This window comes from Salmo salar, chromosome ssa01 (genome assembly GCF_905237065.1).
Source record: "Salmo salar chromosome ssa01, Ssal_v3.1, whole genome shotgun sequence".
Lineage (NCBI taxonomy): Eukaryota > Metazoa > Chordata > Actinopteri > Salmoniformes > Salmonidae > Salmo > Salmo salar.
The window spans coordinates 105,564,417-105,591,601 of NC_059442.1; the positions used below are offsets into that span (position 1 = coordinate 105,564,417).

The 27,185-nt window shown below is 44.1% G+C and overlaps 1 protein-coding gene across 1 annotated transcript in view; it reads right to left on the bottom strand.

The window, feature by feature from the left end:
* Positions 1-887: 887 nt before the first annotated feature.
* Positions 888-27,185, bottom strand: part of LOC106562888 (neutral amino acid transporter A) — a 209,658-nt gene continuing 183,360 nt past the window's right edge. Inside the window, exon 8 of the mRNA XM_045687163.1 lies at positions 888-4,176. Coding sequence (XP_045543119.1) covers positions 3,927-4,176 — 250 coding nt within the window. The 3' untranslated portion in view covers positions 888-3,926. The remainder of the gene's footprint in view (positions 4,177-27,185) is intronic.

The following is a 27,185-nucleotide window of genomic DNA, read 5'->3' on the forward strand; positions in this document are numbered from 1 at the left end:
CTAAAAAACTCCCCAGTCCTTGCCGATGACGAGCATACCCATAACATGATGCAGCCACCACAATGTTTGAAAATATGAAGAGTGGTACTCAGTGATGTGTTGTGTTGGATTTGCCCCAAACATGGCACTTTGTATTCAGGACATAAAGTACATTTTTTGCAATTTTTTGGTTAGTATTCTGGAGTAACTACAATGTTGTTGGTCCATCCTCAGTTTTCTCCTATCGCAGCCATTAAACTCTGTAACTGTTTTAATGTCACCATTGGCCTAATAGTGAAATCCCTGAGCAGTTTCCTTCCTCTCCGGCAAGTGAATTAGCAAGGACGCCTGTATTTTTGTAGTGACTGGGTGTCTTGATACACCATCCAAAGTGTAATGAATATATTCACCATGCTCATATTCAATTTCTGATTTTAAAAATGTTTACCCCTCTACCAATAGGTGCCCTTCTTTGTGAGGCATTGGAAAACCTCCCTGGTCTTTGTGGTTGAATCTGTGTTTGAAATTCACTGCTCGACTGAGGAACCTTACAGATAATTTATGTGTGGGGTACAGAGATGAGGTAGTCATTCAAAAATCATGTTAAACACTATTGTACACGGAGTGAGTCCATGGAACTTACACTACATATTTTCATCCAAGCCTCATTGGGGCACATAACGCCATCTATACTCTAGTCTAGACAGACAGGTTGCCTTCCACAATGTACCAATGTACCAGCATAGGTCTGGGATTTCCAAGACTTACCTATATGCCCACCTAAACATGTATTTATGACATATTTGACATGGGTACACCTCTAACCTCATCTCCTGTCTGATTCCTGTCTGATTCTGGTATACCAACAGACAAGGCTGCTATTCAGACAATCAGCAAACACCAGAAAATCATCTCTTGTGTGAAACACACATTTATATTTAATGGTAAAAGACAGAGACAAGTAAAAGAGACAGCTGTGTTACAAAGATAGACATCATCATTGCACAGGAAACATAGTAGTTATTCCTGTTGGTCAAAATACCACAAAACAAAATGGAGGACATACTTTATAGCCTGCGTGCCAGATCTGTTTGTGCTACCATGTCATGCCACTCATTGCCATGCCAAACAGATTGTCTTGACAATTATAGCAATGGAGTTGGCAAGAGCACAACCAGAGCTGGACCAGGCTACATACTTTAGGCTGTAAGAAAAATCGTTCCACATCAGAGAAAGGCGTTAGGAACAGATTTGGCAACTAGAAATTCAGAGAAAATACCTAAATCGTATTTGAAATATACAAATTATACAAAATGTTAACGCAATTAGAATAAATAGAAATGCCTTCATATAGCTTATTCAAGTACATATCTGTGATTGTTCCAGATTATTTCAACATATTCTCACAAATACTTTCAATTCAGTCAGCTTCAGGGTGAAAAAAAGATTTACAAGCATTATAAAAGTAAAGGGTTGTTCAATTGAAAGATGATCATGTTAAATAAAGAATATTCAAACGTAATGCTCCTTCTCACAACCAGTTTCTGTTTTCCAAAAAAGACATAATTCACTGTCAAACTATGAAGAGCCACAGTATTCCAATGACAGATTGGCAACCTTTTCACATTTTTAAGGACATGTTTAGAGTTTAGAGAATTCCCAAAGATCCTTACAAATCAGGGTGCATACAATTTTGTATTAAACAGTTAATAACATATAATTGTCCTTGCTAAAAACTGCTTCAACAAACGATTAGTCTGAGTAGAAGTGGAATTGGAACAGAGTTGGTACATTAGTGAGTTAGTACAACATATTTTCCCCCATAAATCAGAGTAAATCATTTCTAGCAAACAGCAATAGTGATTCATTACAAAGAAATAAGAAATCAATTTGACCAGATAAACTAGGCCACATTGGCCCATATAGGAACAAATTAAATGAAAACGCTGTACTTTCACGTGATTGCTCCATTCTCATGACAGAACTCAAAACATTGAGCCAAGCCACCACTAGGTGGCAGCAGAACCACTACACCACGCCACCACTATGCAACGCCATGCCACCACAAGGTGGCAGCAGAACCACTACACCACGCAACCACTAGGTGGCAGCAGAACCACTACACCACACCACCACTAGGTGGCAGCAGAACCACTACACCACGCCACCACTAGGTGGCAGCAGAACCACTACACCACACCACCACTAGGTGGCAGCAGAACCACTACACCACACCACCACTAGGTGGCAGCAGAACCACTACACCACACCACCACTAGGTGGCAGCAGAACCACTACACCACGCCACCACTAGGTGGCAGCAGAACCACTACACCACGCCACCACTAGGTGGCAGCAGAACCACTACACCACACCACCACTAGGTGGCAGCAGAATAACTATGCCAAGCCACCACTAGGTGGCAGCAGAACCACTGCTGTAATATGATCATTATTTTGTACATTTTTACATGTTAGTCATTTGTAAAACATACACGTATCCCATAGATGTATCTAGCAACAGGAAAAGGCTGCTCTAACAACTTTGGCAGTTTCCTTCATGTCCTTTATCAATGCCCATGTGTCGTCCCAAATGGCTATTCCTTACAAAGTACAATGCTTTTAACCAGAGCCCTATGGGGCAAAATGTAGTGCACTATATAGGGAACAGAGTGCCGGGCTCAGGTTAAAAGAAGTGCACTATATAGGGAACAGGGTACCATTTGTAACACAGCCCGTCTGACCATCCTTCCTCTCAATTCAAAAACAAAAAGTTCCAAAGAACATATGGTTTGGTTTCTTCAGTAAATGAAACCCATAGTAGCAAGGGTCTGGGACATCACTGATGGAGGCAACATCTATTCTCACAACAATAGAAGGATAGGACAGCCCTTGTTGGCCTCAGTCTGCACTTTAACAGTTTAGTAAATGGGGTGTGCTCACCACCATCTTTCCATGCATTGCCCAAGGGGTAAATCCTATTGTAACTCCCATTTAAGGCAAATGTCCACTTAGTCACACATTGATGTCAATGTGAGACAAAGTGAAAATTAAACTTAAGTAGAAGTTAGGATTTGCCCTAATTGAACCTGCACTATATCAACACAGATCCTTATGGTCCTAAATCCAATATTAGATACAGGCACCATAGCAGGCCATTGGGTCAGTAGATTCTAGTACATAAACAGAAGGTCAACTGTGGCTCTTCCTCAATATTTACCCAAAATATTTTAGAGACTTTTGTCATTACAGGGGTTAATGTTTCACGTTCTGGGTTGACTATCGACAGAAAACAAACAAAAAACTCCAGGTCAGTTAGTAAATGATTCTCCTTCCTATCTGCCTTGTGAGGTCACAGCCACGTCACGGTTAGGAGAGATTCCCTTTTTTAGATTCTATGTCTAACAGACCACTCTCACAAAACCAGAAAGCAGCCTGGATTCAATTTGAGCAAGATTCATTCTAAAGGGTGAGGCTAACCTTCTTGTGGCTTTTAAATACACTTTTACAATACTCCAAATAGGAAGTACCACAATATAAAACAAACATGACGTCACCTCACGAGAACTTTATCTAGGGCACTTTTTTCCTAGAAGTGAAATGACTCATGAACTGTTTTAAGAGGTATGGTGAAGGTGGTCAGAGTTGATTCAGAGTCGATTCACAGTCGATTCGGTTGACTCGGTTGTGTGTCAGGAGTAGCAGCAGCAGCATCGTAACCTTAGAAACCAGAGGAGGCTGGTGAGGGGAGGACGGCTAATAATTATGTCTGGAATGGAGTGAATGTAATTACATCAAACACAAAGAAAACCATATATTTGATGTGTTTTGATATCATTCCATTAATTTAGTTCCAGGCCTTGCTATGAGACCGTCCTCCGAATTGAAGTGCCACCAGCCACCACTGATTGTAACCATAGAGACGGAATTCACAGTTGTTTTACGAGTTCACAGGACAGACTCAATGGCTTCCGCGGTCTCCCTGGGGGATTGGTCGCCCGCTGAACCCAGGGTTTGGTGCGTGACGAGCGGGGAGGTCTCCTCGTCAGCCTGGGCGTTGGCTACCGCTTCCACCAGGACCTCCGCTAGCTCCTCCCCCAGGTGCTGTTGTTTCTTCATCTCCTGTTGGTTGATGTGGTGGAGGATCCCCGCCCCCAGGGCGTCTCCCTCCACGTTCACTACGGTGGTGGTGCGGTCCCTGCAAACACACACGCACATAAGTACATGTACATACGCACACATACACACGTACACACCCAAACACACACACAATTTATTAGGATACTTTTTGTCAGAAGCTAAGCAGTAAATCAAGTCTGCTAAGATGAATCAGGAGCTCTCTTTAACTGTTAGCATACATCTAATGTAACATAACCCTAGTTGATAAGATGAATCAGGAGCTCTCTTTAACTGTTAGCATACATCTAATGTAACATAACCACAGTTGCTATGCAGAACACATCTATTTCTGTACAGGTCTACTGTCTACTGTACAGGTCTACTGTCTACTGTACAGGTCTACTGTCTACTGTACATGTCTACTGTACAGGTCTACTGTCTACTGTCTACTGTACAGGTCTACTGTCTACTGTACAGGTCTACTGTCTACTGTCTACTGTACAGGTCTACTGTCTACTGTACAGGTCTCTACTGTACAGGTCTACTGTCTACTGTACAGGTCTACTGTACAGGTCTACTGTCTACTGTACATGTCTACTGTCTACTGTACAGGTCTACTGTCTACTGTACAGGTCTACTGTCCATGTCTACTGTACAGGTCTACTGTCTACTGTCTACTGTACAGGTCTACTGTCTACTGTACAGGTCTACTGTACAGGTCTACTGTACAGGTCTACTGTCTACTGTACAGGTCTACTGTCTACTGTCTACTGTACAGGTCTACTGTCTACTGTACAGGTCTACTGTACAGGTCTACTGTCTACTGTACAGGTCTACTGTACAGGTCTACTGTCTACTGTACAGGTCTACTGTCTACTGTACAGGTCTACTGTACATGTCTACTGTCTACTGTACAGGTCTACTGTCTACTGTACAGGTCTACTGTCTACTGTACAGGTCTACTGTCTACTGTCTACTGTACAGGTCTACTGTCTACTGTACAGGTCTACTGTCTACTGTACAGGTCTACTGTACATGTCTACTGTCTACTGTACAGGTCTACTGTACAGGTCTACTGTCTACTGTACAGGTCTACTGTCTACTGTACAGGTCTACTGTCTACTGTACAGGTCTACTGTACAGGTCTACTGTACAGGTCTACTGTCTACTGTACAGGTCTACTGTCTACTGTACAGGTCTACTGTCTACTGGTCTACTGTACAGGTCTACTGTCTACTGTACAGGTCTACTGTCTACTGTACAGGTCTACTGTACAGGTCTACTGTCTACTGTACATGTCTACTGTCTACTGTACATGTCTACTGTCTACTGTACAGGTCTACTGTCTACTGTACAGGTCTACTGTCTGTACAGGTCTACTGTCTACTGTACAGGTCTACTGTCTACTGTACAGGTCTACTGTACAGGTCTACTGTCTACTGTATAGGTCTACTGTCTACTGTACATGTCTACTGTCTACTGTACAGGTCTACTGTACAGGTCTACTGTCTACTGTACAGGTCTACTGTCTACTGTCCTACTGTACAGGTCTACTGTCTACTGTACTGGTCTACTGTCTACTGTACAGGTCTACTGTACAGGTCTACTGTCTACTGTACAGGTCTACTGTCTACTGTACAGGTCTACTGTCTACTGTATAGGTCTACTGTCTACTGTACAGGTCTACTGTCTACTGTACAGGTCTACTGTCTACTGTACAGGTCTACTGTCTACTGTATAGGTCTACTGTACAGGTCTACTGTCTACTGTACAGGTCTACTGTCTACTGTACAGGTCTACTGTCTACTGTACAGGTCTACTGTACATGTCTACTGTCTACTGTACAGGTCTACTGTCTACTGTACAGGTCTACTGTCTACTGTACAGCTCTACTGTACATGTCTACTGTCTACTGTACAGGTCTACTGTCTACTGTACAGGTCTACTGTCTACTGTACATGTCTACTGTCTATTTTACAGGTCTACTGTACAGGTCTACTGTCTACTGTACAGGTCTACTGTCTACTGTATAGGTCTACTGTCTACTGTACAGGTCTACTGTCTACTGTACAGGTCTACTGTACAGGTCTACTGTCTACTGTCTACTGTACAGGTCTACTGTCTACTGTACAGCTCTACTGTCTACTGTATAGGTCTACTGTCTACTGTACAGGTCTACTGTCTACTGTACAGGTCTACTGTACAGGTCTACTGTACAGGTCTACTGTCTACTGTACAGGTCTACTGTCTACTGTACAGGTCTACTGTACAGGTCTACTGTCTACTGTACAGGTCTACTGTCTACTGTACAGGTCTACTGTCTACTGTACAGGTCTACTGTCTACTGTACAGGTCTACTGTACAGGTCTACTGTCTACTGTCTACTTTACAGGTCTACTGTCTACTGTACAGGTCTACTGTCTACTGTACAGGTCTACTGTCAGGTCTACTGTACAGGTCTACTGTCTACTGTACAGGTCTACTGTCTACTGTACAGGTCTACTGTACAGGTCTACTGTCTACTGTACATGTCTACTGTCTACTGTACAGGTCTACTGTCTACTGTACAGGTCTACTGTACAGGTCTACTGTCTACTGTATAGGTCTACTGTCTACTGTACATGTCTACTGTCTACTGTACAGGTCTACTGTACATGTCTACTGTCTACTGTACATGTCTACTGTCTACTGTACAGGTCTACTGTACAGGTCTACTGTCTACTGTATAGGTCTACTGTCTACTGTACAGGTCTACTGTCTACTGTACAGGTCTACTGTACAGGTCTACTGTCTACTGTACAGGTCTACTGTCTACTGTCTACTGTACAGGTCTACTGTACAGGTCTACTGCACAGGTCTACTGCACAGGTCTACTGTACAGGTCTACTGTCTACTGTACAGGTCTACTGTCTACTGTACAGGTCTACTGTACAGGTCTACTGTCCAGGTCTACTGTACAGGTCTACTGTCTACTGTACAGGTCTACTGTCTACTGTACAGGTCTACTGTCTACTGTACAGGTCTAATGTCTACTGTACAGGTCTACTGTCTAGGTCTACTGTACAGGTCTACTGTCTACTGTACAGGTCTACTGTCTACTGTACAGGTCTACTGTACAGGTCTACTGTCTACTGTACAGGTCTACTGTCTACTGTACAGGTCTACTGTCTACTGTACAGGTCTACTGTACATGTCTACTGTCTACTGTACAGGTCTACTGTCTACTGTCTACTGTACAGGTCTACTGTCTACTGTACAGGTCTACTGTCTACTGTCTACTGTACAGGTCTACTGTCTACTGTATAGGTCTACTGTCTACTGTACATGTCTACTGTACAGGTCTACTGTCTACTGTACAGGTCTACTGTACAGGTCTACTGTCTACTGTACAGGTCTACTGTCTACTGTACAGGTCTACTGTCTACTGTACAGGTCTACTGTCTACTGTACAGGTCTACTGTACAGGTCTACTGTCTACTGTACAGGTCTACTGTCTACTGTACAGGTCTACTGTACAGGTCTACTGTACAGGTCTACTGTCTACTGTACAGGTCTACTGTCTACTGTACAGGTCTACTGTCGTCTACTGTACCATGTCTACTGTACAGGTCTACTGTACAGGTCTACTGTCTACTGTACATGTCTACTGTCTACTGTACAGGTCTACTGTACAGGTCTACTGTCTACTGTATAGGTCTACTGTCTACTGTACAGGTCTACTGTCTACTGTACAGGTCTACTGTACAGGTCTACTGTCTACTGTACATGTCTACTGTCTACTGTACAGGTCTACTGTACAGGTCTACTGTCTACTGTACAGGTCTACTGTCTACTGTACAGGTCTACTGTCTACTGTACAGGTCTACTGTACAGGTCTACTGTCTACTGTACAGGTCTACTGTCTACTGTCTACTGTACAGGTCTACTGTACAGGTCTACTGCACGGTCTACTGTACAGGTCTACTGTCTACTGTACAGGTCTACTGTCTACTGTACAGGTCTACTGTACAGGTCTACTGTACAGGTCTACTGTCTACTGTACAGGTCTACTGTCTACTGTACAGGTCTACTGTACAGGTCTACTGTCTACTGTCTACTGTACAGGTCTACTGTCTACTGTACAGGTCTACTGTCTACTGTACAGGTCTACTGTACAGGTCTACTGTACAGGTCTACTGTCTACTGTACAGGTCTACTGTACAGGTCTACTGTACAGGTCTACTGTACAGGTCTACTGTCTACTGTACACTGTCTACTGTACAGGTCTACTGTCTACTGTACAGGTCTACTGTCTACTGTACAGGTCTACTGTACAGGTCTACTGTCTACTGTATAGGTCTACTGTCTACTGTACAGGTCTACTGTCTACTGTACAGGTCTACTGTCTACTGTACAGGTCTACTGTACAGGTCTACTGTCTACTGTCTACTGTACAGGTCTACTGTCTACTGTACAGGTCTACTGTCTACTGTATAGGTCTACTGTCTACTGTACAGGTCTACTGTCTACTGTACAGGTCTACTGTACAGGTCTACTGTACAGGTCTACTGTCTACTGTACAGGTCTACTGTCTACTGTACAGGTCTACTGTACAGGTCTACTGTCTACTGTACAGGTCTACTGTCTACTGTATAGGTCTACTGTCTACTGTACAGGTCTACTGTCTACTGTACAGGTCTACTGTACAGGTCTACTGTCTACTGTCTACTGTACAGGTCTACTGTCTACTGTACAGGTCTACTGTCTACTGTACAGGTCTACTGTACAGGTCTACTGTACAGGTCTACTGTCTACTGTACAGGTCTACTGTCTACTGTACAGGTCTACTGTACAGGTCTACTGTCTACTGTACATGTCTACTGTCTACTGTACATGTCTACTGTCTACTGTACAGGTCTACTGTACAGGTCTACTGTCTACTGTATAGGTCTACTGTCTACTGTACAGGTCTACTGTCTACTGTACAGGTCTACTGTACAGGTCTACTGTCTACTGTACATGTCTACTGTCTACTGTACAGGTCTACTGTCTACTGTACAGGTCTACTGTACATGTCTACTGTCTACTGTACAGGTCTACTGTCTACTGTATAGGTCTACTGTCTACTGTACAGGTCTACTGTCTACTGTACAGGTCTACTGTACAGGTCTACTGTCTACTGTACAGGTCTACTGTCTACTGTCTACTGTACAGGTCTACTGCACAGGTCTACTGCACAGGTCTACTGTACAGGTCTACTGTCTACTGTACAGGTCTACTGTCTACGGTACAGGTCTACTGTACAGGTCTACTGTACAGGTCTACTGTCTACTGTACAGGTCTACTGTCTACTGTACAGGTCTACTGTCTACTGTATAGGTCTACTGTCTACTGTACAGGTCTAATGTCTACTGTACAGGTCTACTGTCTAGGTCTACTATACAGGTCTACTGTCTACTGTACAGGTCTACTGTCTACTGTACAGGTCTACTGTACATGTCTACTGTCTACTGTACAGGTCTACTGTCTACTGTACAGGTCTACTGTACATGTCTACTGTCTACTGTACAGGTCTACTGTCTACTGTCTACTGTACAGGTCTACTGTCTACTGTACAGGTCTACTGTCTACTGTACAGGTCTACTGTCTACTGTCTACTGTACAGGTCTACTGTCTACTGTATAGGTCTACTGTCTACTGTACATTCTACTGTACAGGTCTACTGTCTACTGTACAGGTCTACTGTACAGGTCTACTGTCTACTGTTCAGGTCTACTGTCTACTGTATAGGTCTACTGTCTACTGTACAGGTCTACTGTCTACTGTACAGGTCTACTGTACAGGTCTACTGTCTACTGTACAGGTCTACTGTCTACTGTACAGGTCTACTGTACAGGTCTACTGTCTACTGTACAGGTCTACTGTCTACTGTACAGGTCTACTGTACAGGTCTACTGTCTACTGTACATGTCTACTGTACAGGTCTACTGTACAGGTCTACTGTCTACTGTACATGTCTACTGTCTACTGTACAGGTCTACTGTACAGGTCTACTGTCTACTGTATAGGTCTACTGTCTACTGTACAGGTCTACTGTCTACTGTACAGGTCTACTGTACAGGTCTACTGTCTACTGTACATGTCTACTGTCTACTGTACAGGTCTACTGTACAGGTCTACTGTCTACTGTACAGGTCTACTGTCTACTGTACAAGTCTACTGTCTACTGTACAGGTCTACTGTACAGGTCTACTGTCTACTGTACAGGTCTACTGTCTACTGTCTACTGTACAGGTCTACTGTACAGGTCTACTGCACGTCTACTGTACAGGTCTACTGTCTACTGTACAGGGCTACCGTCTACTGTAGAGGGTCTACTGTACAGGTCTACTGTACAGGTCTACTGTCTACTGTACAGGTCTACTGTCTACTGTACAGGTCTACTGTACAGGTCTACTGTCTACTGTCTACTGTACAGGTCTACTGTCTACTGTACAGGTCTACTGTCTACTGTACAGGTCTACTGTACAGGTCTACTGTACAGGTCTACTGTCTACTGTACAGGTCTACTGTACGTCTACTGTACAGGTCTACTGTCTACTGTACATGTCTACTGTACAGGTCTACTGTCTACTGTACATGTCTACTGTCTACTGTACAGGTCTACTGTACAGGTCTACTGTCTACTGTACAGGTCTACTGTCTACTGTATAGGTCTACTGTCTACTGTACAGGTCTACTGTCTACTGTACAGGTCTACTGTACAGGTCTACTGTCTACTGTACAGGTCTACTGTCTACTGTACAGGTCTACTGTACAGGTCTACTGTCTACTGTATAGGTCTACTGTCTACTGTACAGGTCTACTGTCTACTGTACAGGTCTACTGTACAGGTCTACTGTCTACTGTACAGGTCTACTGTCTACTGTACAGGTCTACTGTCGTCTACTGTACAGGTCTACTGTACAGGTCTACTGTCTACTGTACAGGTCTACTGTCTACTGTATAGGTCTACTGTCTACTGTACAGGTCTACTGTCTACTGTACAGGTCTACTGTACATGTCTACTGTCTACTGTACAGGTCTACTGTCTACTGTCTACTGTACAGGTCTACTGTCTACTGTACAGGTCTACTGTCTACTGTATAGGTCTACTGTCTACTGTACATGTCTACTGTCTACTGTACAGGTCTACTGTACAGGTCTACTGTCTACTGTACATGTCTACTGTCTACTGTACAGGTCTACTGTACAGGTCTACTGTCTACTTTATAGGTCAACTGTCTACTGTACAGGTCTACTGTCTACTGTACAGGTCTACTGTACAGGTCTACTGTCTACTGTCTACTGTACAGGTCTACTGTCTACTGTACAGGTCTACTGTACAGGTCTACTGTCTACTGTACAGGTCTACTGTCTACTGTCTACTGTACAGGTCTACTGTACAGGTCTACTGCACAGGTCTACTGTACAGGTCTACTGTACAGGTCTACTGTCTACTGTACAGGTCTACTGTCTACTGTACAGGTCTACTGTACAGGTCTACTGTACAGGTCTACTGTCTACTGTACAGGTCTACTGTCTACTGTACAGGTCTACTGTCTACTGTACATGTCTACTGTCTACTGTACAGGTCTACTGTCTACTGTACACGTCTACTGTCTAGGTCTACTGTACAGGTCTACTGTCTACTGTACAGGTCTACTGTCTACTGTACAGGTCTACTGTACATGTCTACTGTCTACTGTACAGGTCTACTGTCTACTGTACAGGTCTACTGTCTACTGTACAGGTCTACTGTACATGTCTACTGTCTACTGTACAGGTCTACTGTCTACTGTCACTACAGGTCTACTGTCTACTGTACAGGTCTACTGTCTACTGTACAGGTCTACTGTCTACTGTCTACTGTACAGGTCTACTGTCTACTGTATAGGTCTACTGTCTACTGTACATGTCTACTGTACAGGTCTACTGTCTACTGTACAGGTCTACTGTACAGGTCTACTGTCTACTGTTCAGGTCTACTGTCTACTGTATAGGTCTACTGTCTACTGTACAGGTCTACTGTCTACTGTACAGGTCTACTGTACAGGTCTACTGTCTACTGTACAGGTCTACTGTCTACTGTACAGGTCTACTGTCTACTGTACAGGTCTACTGTACAGGTCTACTGTACAGGTCTACTGTCTACTGTACAGGTCTACTGTCTACTGTACAGGTCTACTGTACAGGTCTACTGTCTACTGTACATGTCTACTGTACAGGTCTACTGTACAGGTCTAATGTCTACTGTACATGTCTACTGTCTACTGTACAGGTCTACTGTACAGGTCTACTGTCTACTGTACAGGTCTACTGTCTACTGTACAGGTCTACTGTCTACTGTACAGGTCTACTGTACAGGTCTACTGTCTACTGTACAGGTCTACTGTCTACTGTACAGGTCTACTGTACAGGTCTACTGTCTACTGTACAGGTCTACTGTCTACTGTACAGGTCTACTGTCTACTGTACAGGTCTACTGTACAGGTCTACTGTCTACTGTACAGGTCTACTGTCTACTGTCTACTGTACAGGTCTACTGTACAGGTCTACTGCACAGGTCTACTGTACAGGTCTACTGTCTACTGTACAGGGCTACTGTCTACTGTACAGGTCTACTGTACAGGTCTACTGTACAGGTCTACTGTCTACTGTACAGGTCTACTGTCTACTGTACAGGTCTACTGTACAGGTCTACTGTCTACTGTCACTGTACAGGTCTACTGTCTACTGTACAGGTCTACTGTCTACTGTACAGGTCTACTGTACAGGTCTACTGTACAGGTCTACTGTCTACTGTACAGGTCTACTGTACAGGTCTACTGTACAGGTCTACTGTCTACTGTACATGTCTACTGTACAGGTCTACTGTCTACTGTACATGTCTACTGTCTACTGTACAGGTCTACTGTACAGGTCTACTGTCTACTGTACAGGTCTACTGTCTACTGTATAGGTCTACTGTCTACTGTACAGGTCTACTGTCTACTGTACAGGTCTACTGTCTACTGTCTACTGTACAGGTCTACTGTCTACTGTACAGGTCTACTGTCTACTGTATAGGTCTACTGTCTACTGTACAGGTCTACTGTCTACTGTACAGGTCTACTGTACAGGTCTACTGTCTACTGTACAGGTCTACTGTCTACTGTACAGGTCTACTGTACAGGTCTACTGTCTACTGTACAGGTCTACTGTCTACTGTATAGGTCTACTGTCTACTGTACAGGTCTACTGTCTACTGTACAGGTCTACTGTACAGGTCTACTGTCTACTGTCTGACAGGTCTACTGTCTACTGTACAGGTCTACTGTCTACTGTACAGGTCTACTGTACAGGTCTACTGTACAGGTCTACTGTCTACTGTACAGGTCTACTGTCTACTGTACAGGTCTACTGTACAGGTCTACTGTCTACTGTACATGTCTACTGTCTACTGTACATGTCTACTGTCTACTGTACAGGTCTACTGTACAGGTCTACTGTCTACTGTATAGGTCTACTGTCTACTGTACAGGTCTACTGTCTACTGTACAGGTCTACTGTACAGGTCTACTGTCTACTGTACATGTCTACTGTCTACTGTACAGGTCTACTGTCTACTGTACAGGTCTACTGTACATGTCTACTGTCTACTGTACAGGTCTACTGTCTACTGTATAGGTCTACTGTCTACTGTACAGGTCTACTGTCTACTGTACAGGTCTACTGTACAGGTCTACTGTCTACTGTACAGGTCTACTGTCTACTGTCTACTGTACAGGTCTACTGTACAGGTCTACTGCACAGGTCTACTGTACAGGTCTACTGTCTACTGTACAGGTCTACTGTCTACTGTACAGGTCTACTGTACAGGTCTACTGTACAGGTCTACTGTCTACTGTACAGGTCTACTGTCTACTGTACAGGTCTACTGTCTACTGTATAGGTCTACTGTCTACTGTACAGGTCTAATGTCTACTGTACAGGTCTACTGTCTAGGTCTACTGTACAGGTCTACTGTCTACTGTACAGGTCTACTGTCTACTGTACAGGTCTACTGTACATGTCTACTGTCTACTGTACAGGTCTACTGTCTACTGTACAGGTCTACTGTCTACTGTACAGGTCTACTGTACATGTCTACTGTCTACTGTACAGGTCTACTGTCTACTGTCTACTGTACAGGTCTACTGTCTACTGTACAGGTCTACTGTCTACTGTACAGGTCTACTGTCTACTGTCTACTGTACAGGTCTACTGTCTACTGTATAGGTCTACTGTCTACTGTACATTACTACTGTACAGGTCTACTGTCTACTGTACAGGTCTACTGTACAGGTCTACTGTCTACTGTTCAGGTCTACTGTACAGGTCTACTGCACAGGTCTACTGCACAGGTCTACTGTACAGGTCTACTGTCTACTGTACAGGTCTACTGTCTACTGTACAGGTCTACTGTACAGGTCTACTGTACAGGTCTACTGTACAGGTCTACTGTCTACTGTACAGGTCTACTGTCTACTGTACAGGTCTACTGTCTACTGTATAGGTCTACTGTCTACTGTACAGGTCTACTGTCTACTGTACAGGTCTACTGTCTAGGTCTACTGTACAGGTCTACTGTCTACTGTACAGGTCTACTGTCTACTGTACAGGTCTACTGTACATGTCTACTGTCTACTGTACAGGTCTACTGTCTACTGTACAGGTCTACTGTCTACTGTACAGGTCTACTGTACATGTCTACTGTCTACTGTACAGGTCTACTGTCTACTGTCTACTGTACAGGTCTACTGTCTACTGTACAGGTCTACTGTCTACTGTCTACTGTACAGGTCTACTGTCTACTGTATAGTTCTACTGTCTACTGTACACTGTCTACTGTACAGGTCTACTGTCTACTGTACAGGTCTACTGTACAGGTCTACTGTCTACTGTCCAGGTCTACTGTCTACTGTACAGGTCTACTGTCTACTGTACAGGTCTACTGTCTACTGTACAGGTCTACTGTACAGGTCTACTGTCTACTGTATAGGTCTACTGTCTACTGTACAGGTCTACTGTCTGTACAGGTCTACTGTCTACTGTACAGGTCTACTGTCTACTGTACAGGTCTACTGTCGCTACTGTACATGTCTACTGTACAGGTCTACTGTCTACTGTACAGGTCTACTGTCTACTGTACATGTCTACTGTCTACTGTACAGGTCTACTGTACAGGTCTACTGTCTACTGTACAGGTCTACTGTCTACTGTACAGGTCTACTGTCTACTGTACAGGTCTACTGTACAGGTCTACTGTCTACTGTACATGTCTACTGTCTACTGTACAGGTCTACTGTACAGGTCTACTGTCTACTGTACAGGTCTACTGTCTACTGTACAGGTCTACTGTCTACTGTACAGGTCTACTGTACAGGTCTACTGTCTACTGTACAGGTCTACTGTCTACTGTCTACTGTACAGGTCTACTGTACAGGTCTACTGCACAGGTCTACTGTACAGGTCTACTGTCTACTGTACAGGGCTACTGTCTACTGTACAGGTCTACTGTACAGGTCTACTGTACAGGTCTACTGTCTACTGTACAGGTCTACTGTCTACTGTACAGGTCTACTGTACAGGTCTACTGTCTACTGTCTACTGTACAGGTCTACTGTCTACTGTACAGGTCTACTGTCTACTGTACAGGTCTACTGTACAGGTCTACTGTACAGGTCTACTGTCTACTGTACAGGTCTACTGTACAGGTCTACTGTACAGGTCTACTGTACAGGTCTACTGTCTACTGTACATGTCTACTGTACAGGTCTACTGTCTACTGTACATGTCTACTGTCTACTGTACAGGTCTACTGTACAGGTCTACTGTCTACTGTACAGGTCTACTGTCTACTGTATAGGTCTACTGTCTACTGTACAGGTCTACTGTCTACTGTACAGGTCTACTGTCTACTGTACAGGTCTACTGTACAGGTCTACTGTCTACTGTTACTGTACAGGTCTACTGTCTACTGTACAGGTCTACTGTCTACTGTATAGGTCTACTGTCTACTGTACAGGTCTACTGTCTACTGTACAGGTCTACTGTACAGGTCTACTGTACAGGTCTACTGTCTACTGTACAGGTCTACTGTCTACTGTACAGGTCTACTGTACAGGTCTACTGTCTACTGTACAGGTCTACTGTCTACTGTATAGGTCTACTGTCTACTGTACAGGTCTACTGTCTACTGTACAGGTCTACTGTACAGGTCTACTGTCTACTGTCTACTACAGGTCTACTGTCTACTGTACAGGTCTACTGTCTACTGTACAGGTCTACTGTCCAGGTCTACTGTACAGGTCTACTGTCTACTGTACAGGTCTACTGTCTACTGTACAGGTCTACTGTACAGGTCTACTGTCTACTGTACATGTCTACTGTCTACTGTACATGTCTACTGTCTACTGTACAGGTCTACTGTACAGGTCTACTGTCTACTGTATAGGTCTACTGTCTACTGTACAGGTCTACTGTCTACTGTACAGGTCTACTGTACAGGTCTACTGTCTACTGTACATGTCTACTGTCTACTGTACAGGTCTACTGTCTACTGTACAGGTCTACTGTACATGTCTACTGTCTACTGTACAGGTCTACTGTCTACTGTATAGGTCTACTGTCTACTGTACAGGTCTACTGTCTACTGTACAGGTCTACTGTACAGGTCTACTGTCTACTGTACAGGTCTACTGTCTACTGTCTACTGTACAGGTCTACTGCACAGGTCTACTGTACAGGTCTACTGTACAGGTCTACTGTCTACTGTACAGGTCTACTGTCTACTGTACAGGTCTACTGTACAGGTCTACTGTACAGGTCTACTGTCTACTGTACAGGTCTACTGTCTACTGTATAGGTCTACTGTCTACTGTACAGGTCTACTGTCTACTGTACAGGTCTACTGTCTAGGTCTACTGTACAGGTCTACTGTCTACTGTACAGGTCTACTGTCTACTGTACAGGTCTACTGTACATGTCTACTGTCTACTGTACAGGTCTACTGTCTACTGTACAGGTCTACTGTCTACTGTACAGGTCTACTGTACATGTCTACTGTCTACTGTACAGGTCTACTGTCTACTGTCTACTGTACAGGTCTACTGTCTACTGTACAGGTCTACTGTCTACTGTACAGGTCTACTGTCTACTGTCTACTGTACAGGTCTACTGTCTACTGTATAGGTCTACTGTCTACTGTACATTACTACTGTACAGGTCTACTGTCTACTGTACAGGTCTACTGTACAGGTCTACTGTCTACTGTTCAGGTCTACTGTCTACTGTATAGGTCTACTGTCTACTGTACAGGTCTACTGTCTACTGTACAGGTCTACTGTACAGGTCTACTGTCTACTGTACAGGTCTACTGTCTACTGTACAGGTCTACTGTCTACTGTACAGGTCTACTGTACAGGTCTACTGTCTACTGTACAGGTCTACTGTCTACTGTACAGGTCTACTGTACAGGTCTACTGTCTACTGTACAGGTCTCACTGTACAGGTCTACTGTACAGGTCTACTGTACAGGTCTACTGTCTACTGTACAGGGCTACTGTCTACTGTACAGGGTCTACTGTACAGGTCTACTGTACAGGTCTACTGTCTACTGTACAGGTCTACTGTCTACTGTACAGGTCTACTGTACAGGTCTACTGTCTACTGTCTACTGTACAGGTCTACTGTCTACTGTACAGGTCTACTGTCTACTGTACAGGTCTACTGTACAGGTCTACTGTACAGGTCTACTGTCTACTGTACAGGTCTACTGTACAGGTCTACTGTACAGGTCTACTGTCTACTGTACATGTCTACTGTACAGGTCTACTGTCTACTGTACATGTCTACTGTCTACTGTACAGGTCTACTGTACAGGTCTACTGTCTACTGTACAGGTCTACTGTCTACTGTATAGGTCTACTGTCTACTGTACAGGTCTACTGTCTACTGTACAGGTCTACTGTACAGGTCTACTGTCTACTGTACATGTCTACTGTCTACTGTACAGGTCTACTGTACAGGTCTACTGTCTACTGTATAGGTCTACTGTCTACTGTACAGGTCTACTGTACAGGTCTACTGTCTACTGTACAGGTCTACTGTCTACTGTACAGGTCTACTGTACAGGTCTACTGTCTACTGTACAGGTCTACTGTCTACTGTACAGGTCTACTGTACAGGTCTACTGTACAGGTCTACTGTACAGGTCTACTGTCTACTGTACAGGTCTACTGTCTACTGTATAGGTCTACTGTCTACTGTACAGGTCTACTGTCTACTGTACAGGTCTACTGTACATGTCTACTGTCTACTGTACAGGTCTACTGTCTACTGTCTACTGTACAGGTCTACTGTCTACTGTACAGGTCTACTGTCTACTGTATAGGTCTACTGTCTACTGTACAGGTCTACTGTCTACTGTACAGGTCTACTGTACAGGTCTACTGTCTACTGTACATGTCTACTGTCTACTGTACAGGCTACTGTACAGGTCTACTGTCTACTGTATAGGTCAACTGTCTACTGTACAGGTCTACTGTCTACTGTACAGGTCTACTGTACAGGTCTACTGTCTACTGTATAGGTCTACTGTCTACTGTACAGGTCTACTGTCTACTGTACAGGTCTACTGTACAGGTCTACTGTCTACTGTACAGGTCTACTGTCTACTGTCTACTGTACAGGTCTACTGTACAGGTCTACTGCACAGGTCTACTGCACAGGTCTACTGTACAGGTCTACTGTCTACTGTACAGGTCTACTGTCTACTGTACATGTCTACTGTACAGGTCTACTGTACAGGTCTACTGTCTACTGTACAGGTCTACTGTCTACTGTACAGGTCTACTGTCTACTGTATAGGTCTACTGTCTACTGTACAGGTCTAATGTCTACTGTACACGTCTACTGTCTAGGTCTACTGTACAGGTCTACTGTCTACTGTAGAGGTCTACTGTCTACTGTACAGGTCTACTGTACATGTCTACTGTCTACTGTACAGGTCTACTGTCTACTGTACAGGTCTACTGTCTACTGTACAGGTCTACTGTACATGTCTACTGTCTACTGTACAGGTCTACTGTCTACTGTCTACTGTACAGGTCTACTGTCTACTGTACAGGTCTACTGTCTACTGTACAGGTCTACTGTCTACTGTCTACTGTACAGGTCTACTGTCTACTGTATAGGTCTACTGTCTACTGTACATGTCTACTGTACAGGTCTACTGTACAGGTCTACTGTCTACTGTACAGGTCTACTGTCTACTGTACAGGTCTACTGTCTACTGTACAGGTCTACTGTACAGGTCTACTGTCTACTGTACAGGTCTACTGTCTACTGTCTACTGTACAGGTCTACTGTACAGGTCTACTGCACGGTCTACTGTACAGGTCTACTGTCTACTGTACAGGGCTACTGTCTACTGTACAGGTCTACTGTACAGGTCTACTGTACAGGTCTACTGTCTACTGTACAGGTCTACTGTCTACTGTACAGGTCTACTGTACAGGTCTACTGTCTACTGTCTACTGTACAGGTCTACTGTCTACTGTACAGGTCTACTGTACAGGTCTACTGTACAGGTCTACTGTCTACTGTACAGGTCTACTGTACAGGTCTACTGTACAGGTCTACTGTACAGGTCTACTGTCTACTGTACATGTCTACTGTACAGGTCTACTGTCTACTGTACATGTCTACTGTCTACTGTACAGGTCTACTGTACAGGTCTACTGTCTACTGTACAGGTCTACTGTCTACTGTATAGGTCTACTGTCTACTGTACAGGTCTACTGTCTACTGTACAGGTCTACTGTCTACTGTACAGGTCTACTGTACAGGTCTACTGTCTACTGTCTACTGTACAGGTCTACTGTCTACTGTACAGGTCTACTGTCTACTGTATAGGTCTACTGTCTACTGTACAGGTCTACTGTCTACTGTACAGGTCTACTGTACAGGTCTACTGTCTACTGTACAGGTCTACTGTCTACTGTATATGTCTACTGTCTACTGTACAGGTCTACTGTCTACTGTACAGGTCTACTGTACAGGTCTACTGTCTACTGTATAGGTCTACTGTCTACTGTACAGGTCTACTGTCTACTGTACAGGTCTACTGTACAGGTCTACTGTCTACTGTCTACTGTACAGGTCTACCGTCTACTGTACAGGTCTACTGTCTACTGTACAGGTCTACTGTACAGGTCTACTGTACAGGTCTACTGTCTACTGTACAGGTCTACTGTCTACTGTACAGGTCTACTGTACAGGTCTACTGTCTACTGTACATGTCTACTGTCTACTGTACATGTCTACTGTCTACTGTACAGGTCTACTGTACAGGTCTACTGTCTACTGTATAGGTCTACTGTCTACTGTACAGGTCTACTGTCTACTGTACAGGTCTACTGTACAGGTCTACTGTCTACTGTACATGTCTACTGTCTACTGTACAGGTCTACTGTCTACTGTACAGGTCTACTGTACATGTCTACTGTCTACTGTACAGGTCTAATGTCTACTGTACAGGTCTACTGTCTAGGTCTACTGTACAGGTCTACTGTCTACTGTACAGGTCTACTGTCTACTGTACAGGTCTACTGTACATGTCTACTGTCTACTGTACAGGTCTACTGTCTACTGTACAGGTCTACTGTCTACTGTACAGGTCTACTGTACATGTCTACTGTCTACTGTACAGGTCTACTGTCTACTGTCTACTGTACAGGTCTACTGTCTACTGTACAGGTCTACTGTCTACTGTCTACTGTACAGGTCTACTGTCTACTGTATAGGTCTACTGTCTACTGTACATGTCTACTGTACAGGTCTACTGTCTACTGTACAGGTCTACTGTACAGGTCTACTGTCTACTGTTCAGGTCTACTGTCTACTGTATAGGTCTACTGTCTACTGTACAGGTCTACTGTCTACTGTACAGGTCTACTGTACAGGTCTAATGTCTACTGTACAGGTCTACTGTCTACTGTACAGGTCTACTGTCTACTGTACAGGTCTACTGTACAGGTCTACTGTACAGGTCTACTGTCTACTGTACAGGTCTACTGTCTACTGTACAGGTCTACTGTACAGGTCTACTGTCTACTGTACATGTCTACTGTACAGGTCTACTGTACAGGTCTAATGTCTACTGTACATGTCTACTGTCTACTGTACAGGTCTACTGTACAGGTCTACTGTCTACTGTATAGGTCTACTGTCTACTGTACAGGTCTACTGTCTACTGTACAGGTCTACTGTACAGGTCTACTGTCTACTGTACATGTCTACTGTCTACTGTACAGGTCTACTGTACAGGTCTACTGTCTACTGTACAGGTCTACTGTCTACTGTACAGGTCTACTGTCTACTGTACAGGTCTACTGTACAGGTCTACTGTCTACTGTACAGGTCTACTGTCTACTGTCTACTGTACAGGTCTACTGTACAGGTCTACTGCACAGGTCTACTGTACAGGTCTACTGTCTACTGTACAGGGCTACTGTCTACTGTACAGGTCTACTGTACAGGTCTACTGTCTACTGTAAAGGTCTACTGTCTACTGTACAGGTCTACTGTACAGGTCTACTGTCTACTGTCTACTGTACAGGTCTACTGTCTACTGTACAGGTCTACTGTCTACTGTACAGGTCTACTGTACAGGTCTACTGTACAGGTCTACTGTCTACTGTACAGGTCTACTGTACAGGTCTACTGTACAGGTCTACTGTACAGGTCTACTGTCTACTGTACATGTCTACTGTACAGGTCTACTGTCTACTGTACATGTCTACTGTCTACTGTACAGGTCTACTGTACAGGTCTACTGTCTACTGTACAGGTCTACTGTCTACTGTATAGGTCTACTGTCTACTGTACAGGTCTACTGTCTACTGTACAGGTCTACTGTCTACTGTACAGGTCTACTGTACAGGTCTACTGTCTACTGTCCACAGGTCTACTGTCTACTGTACAGGTCTACTGTCTACTGTATAGGTCTACTGTCTACTGTACAGGTCTACTGTCTACTGTACAGGTCTACTGTACAGGTCTACTGTCTACTGTCTACTGTACAGGTCTACTGTCTACTGTACAGGTCTACTGTCTACTGTATAGGTCTACTGTCTACTGTACAGGTCTACTGTCTACTGTACAGGTCTACTGTACAGGTCTACTGTCTACTGTACAGGTCTACTGTCTACTGTACAGGTCTACTGTACAGGTCTACTGTCTACTGTACAGGTCTACTGTCTACTGTACAGGTCTACTGTCTACTGTACAGGTCTACTGTCTACTGTACAGGTCTACTGTACAGGTCTACTGTCTACTGTCTACTGTACAGGTCTACTGTCTACTGTACAGGTCTACTGTCTACTGTACAGGTCTACTGTACAGGTCTACTGTCTACTGTACAGGTCTACTGTCTACTGTACAGGTCTACTGTCTACTGTACATGTCTACTGTCTACTGTACAGGTCTACTGTACAGGTCTACTGTCTACTGTATAGGTCTACTGTCTACTGTACAGGTCTACTGTCTACTGTACAGGTCTACTGTACAGGTCTACTGTCTACTGTACATGTCTACTGTCTACTGTACAGGTCTACTGTACAGGTCTACTGTCTACTGTATAGGTCTACTGTCTACTGTACAGGTCTACTGTCTACTGTACAGGTCTACTGTACAGGTCTACTGTCTACTGTACAGGTCTACTGTCTACTGTCTACTGTACAGGTCTACTGTCTACTGTACTGGTCTACTGTCTACTGTACAGGTCTACTGTACAGGTCTACTGTCTACTGTACAGGTCTACTGTCTACTGTACAGGTCTACTGTCGACTGTATAGGTCTACTGTCTACTGTACAGGTCTACTGTCTACTGTATAGGTCTACTGTCTACTGTACAGGTCTACTGTCTACTGTATAGGTCTACTGTACAGGTCTACTGTCTACTGTACATGTCTACTGTCTACTGTACAGGTCTACTGTCTACTGTACAGGTCTACTGTACATGTCTACTGTCTACTGTACAGGTCTACTGTCTACTGTACAGGTCTACTGTCTACTGTACAGCTCTACTGTACATGTCTACTGTCTACTGTACAGGTCTACTGTCTACTGTACAGGTCTACTGTCTACTGTACATGTCTACTGTCTATTTTACAGGTGTACTGTACAGGTCTACTGTCTACTGTACAGGTCTACTGTCTACTGTATAGGTCTACTGTCTACTGTACAGGTCTACTGTCTACTGTACAGGTCTACTGTACAGGTCTACTGTCTACTGTCTACTGTACAGGTCTACTGTCTACTGTACAGGTCTACTGTCTACTGTATAGGTCTACTGTCTACTGTACAGGTCTACTGTCTACTGTACAGGTCTACTGTACAGGTCTACTGTACAGGTCGACTGTCTACTGTACAGGTCTACTGTCTACTGTACAGGTCTACTGTACAGGTCTACTGTCTACTGTACAGGTCTACTGTCTACTGTATAGGTCTACTGTCTACTGTACAGGTCTACTGTCTACTGTACAGGTCTACTGTACAGGTCTACTGTCTACTGTCTACTTTACAGGTCTACTGTCTACTGTACAGGTCTACTGTCTACTGTACAGGTCTACTGTACAGGTCTACTGTACAGGTCTACTGTCTACTGTACAGGTCTACTGTCTACTGTACAGGTCTACTGTACAGGTCTACTGTCTACTGTACATGTCTACTGTCTACTGTACATGTCTACTGTCTACTGTACAGGTCTACTGTACAGGTCTACTGTCTACTGTATAGGTCTACTGTCTACTGTACAGGTCTACTGTCTACTGTACAGGTCTACTGTACAGGTCTACTGTCTACTGTACATGTCTACTGTCTACTGTACAGGTCTACTGTACAGGTCTACTGTCTACTGTATAGGTCTACTGTCTACTGTACAGGTCTACTGTCTACTGTACAGGTCTACTGTACAGGTCTACTGTCTACTGTACAGGTCTACTGTCTACTGTCTACTGTACAGGTCTACTGTACAGGTCTACTGCACAGGTCTACTGCACAGGTCTACTGTACAGGTCTACTGTCTACTGTACAGGTCTACTGTCTACTGTACAGGTCTACTGTACAGGTCTACTGTACAGGTCTACTGTACAGGTCTACTGTCTACTGTACAGGTCTACTGTCTACTGTACAGGTCTACTGTCTACTGTATAGGTCTACTGTCTACTGTACAGGTCTAATGTCTACTGTACAGGTCTACTGTCTAGGTCTACTGTACAGGTCTACTGTCTACTGTACAGGTCTACTGTCTACTGTACAGGTCTACTGTACATGTCTACTGTCTACTGTACAGGTCTACTGTCTACTGTACAGGTCTACTGTCTACTGTACAGGTCTACTGTACATGTCTACTGTCTACTGTACAGGTCTACTGTCTACTGTCTACTGTACAGGTCTACTGTCTACTGTACAGGTCTACTGTCTACTGTCTACTGTACAGGTCTACTGTCTACTGTATAGGTCTACTGTCTACTGTACATGTCTACTGTACAGGTCTACTGTCTACTGTACAGGTCTACTGTACAGGTCTACTGTCTACTGTACAGGTCTACTGTCTACTGTATAGGTCTACTGTCTACTGTACAGGTCTACTGTCTACTGTACAGGTCTACTGTACAGGTCTACTGTCTACTGTACAGGTCTACTGTCTACTGTACAGGTCTACTGTCTACTGTACAGGTCTACTGTACAGGTCTACTGTACAGGTCTACTGTCTACTGTACAGGTCTACTGTCTACTGTACAGGTCTACTGTACAGGTCTACTGTCTACTGTACATGTCTACTGTACAGGTCTACTGTACAGGTCTACTGTCTACTGTACATGTCTACTGTCTACTGTACAGGTCTACTGTACAGGTCTACTGTCTACTGTATAGGTCTACTGTCTACTGTACAGGTCTACTGTCTACTGTACAGGTCTACTGTACAGGTCTACTGTCTACTGTACATGTCTACTGTCTACTGTACAGGTCTACTGTACAGGTCTACTGTCTACTGTACAGGTCTACTGTCTACTGTACAGGTCTACTGTCTACTGTACAGGTCTACTGTACAGGTCTACTGTCTACTGTACAGGTCTACTGTCTACTGTCTACTGTACAGGTCTACTGTACAGGTCTACTGCACAGGTCTACTGTACAGGTCTACTGTCTACTGTACAGGGCTACTGTCTACTGTACAGGTCTACTGTACAGGTCTACTGTACAGGTCTACTGTCTACTGTACAGGTCTACTGTCTACTGTACAGGTCTACTGTACAGGTCTACTGTCTACTGTCTACTGTACAGGTCTACTGTCTACTGTACAGGTCTACTGTCTACTGTACAGGTCTACTGTACAGGTCTACTGTACAGGTCTACTGTCTACTGTACAGGTCTACTGTACAGGTCTACTGTACAGGTCTACTGTACAGGTCTACTGTCTACTGTACATGTCTACTGTACAGGTCTACTGTCTACTGTACATGTCTACTGTCTACTGTACAGGTCTACTGTACAGGTCTACTGTCTACTGTACAGGTCTACTGTCTACTGTATAGGTCTACTGTCTACTGTACAGGTCTACTGTCTACTGTACAGGTCTACTGTCTACTGTACAGGTCTACTGTACAGGTCTACTGTCTACTGTCTACTGTACAGGTCTACTGTCTACTGTACAGGTCTACTGTCTACTGTATAGGTCTACTGTCTACTGTACAGGTCTACTGTCTACTGTACAGGTCTACTGTACAGGTCTACTGTACAGGTCTACTGTCTACTGTACAGGTCTACTGTCTACTGTACAGGTCTACTGTACAGGTCTACTGTCTACTGTACAGGTCTACTGTCTACTGTATAGGTCTACTGTCTACTGTACAGGTCTACTGTCTACTGTACAGGTCTACTGTACAGGTCTACTGTCTACTGTCTACTGTACAGGTCTACTGTCTACTGTACAGGTCTACTGTCTACTGTACAGGTCTACTGTACAGGTCTACTGTACAGGTCTACTGTCTACTGTACAGGTCTACTGTCTACTGTACAGGTCTACTGTACAGGTCTACTGTCTACTGTACATGTCTACTGTCTACTGTACATGTCTACTGTCTACTGTACAGGTCTACTGTACAGGTCTACTGTCTACTGTATAGGTCTACTGTCTACTGTACAGGTCTACTGTCTACTGTACAGGTCTACTGTACAGGTCTACTGTCTACTGTACATGTCTACTGTCTACTGTACAGGTCTACTGTCTACTGTACAGGTCTACTGTACATGTCTACTGTCTACTGTACAGGTCTACTGTCTACTGTATAGGTCTACTGTCTACTGTACAGGTCTACTGTCTACTGTACAGGTCTACTGTACAGGTCTACTGTCTACTGTACAGGTCTACTGTCTACTGTCTACTGTACAGGTCTACTGCACAGGTCTACTGCACAGGTCTACTGTACAGGTCTACTGTCTACTGTACAGGTCTACTGTCTACTGTACAGGTCTACTGTACAGGTCTACTGTACAGGTCTACTGTCTACTGTACAGGTCTACTGTCTACTGTACAGGTCTACTGTCTACTGTATAGGTCTACTGTCTACTGTACAGGTCTACTGTCTACTGTACAGGTCTACTGTCTAGGTCTACTGTACAGGTCTACTGTCTACTGTACAGGTCTACTGTCTACTGTACAGGTCTACTGTACATGTCTACTGTCTACTGTACAGGTCTACTGTCTACTGTACAGGTCTACTGTCTACTGTACAGGTCTACTGTACATGTCTACTGTCTACTGTACAGGTCTACTGTCTACTGTCTACTGTACAGGTCTACTGTCTACTGTACAGGTCTACTGTCTACTGTACAGGTCTACTGTCTACTGTCTACTGTACAGGTCTACTGTCTACTGTATAGGTCTACTGTCTACTGTACATTACTACTGTACAGGTCTACTGTCTACTGTACAGGTCTACTGTACAGGTCTACTGTCTACTGTTCAGGTCTACTGTC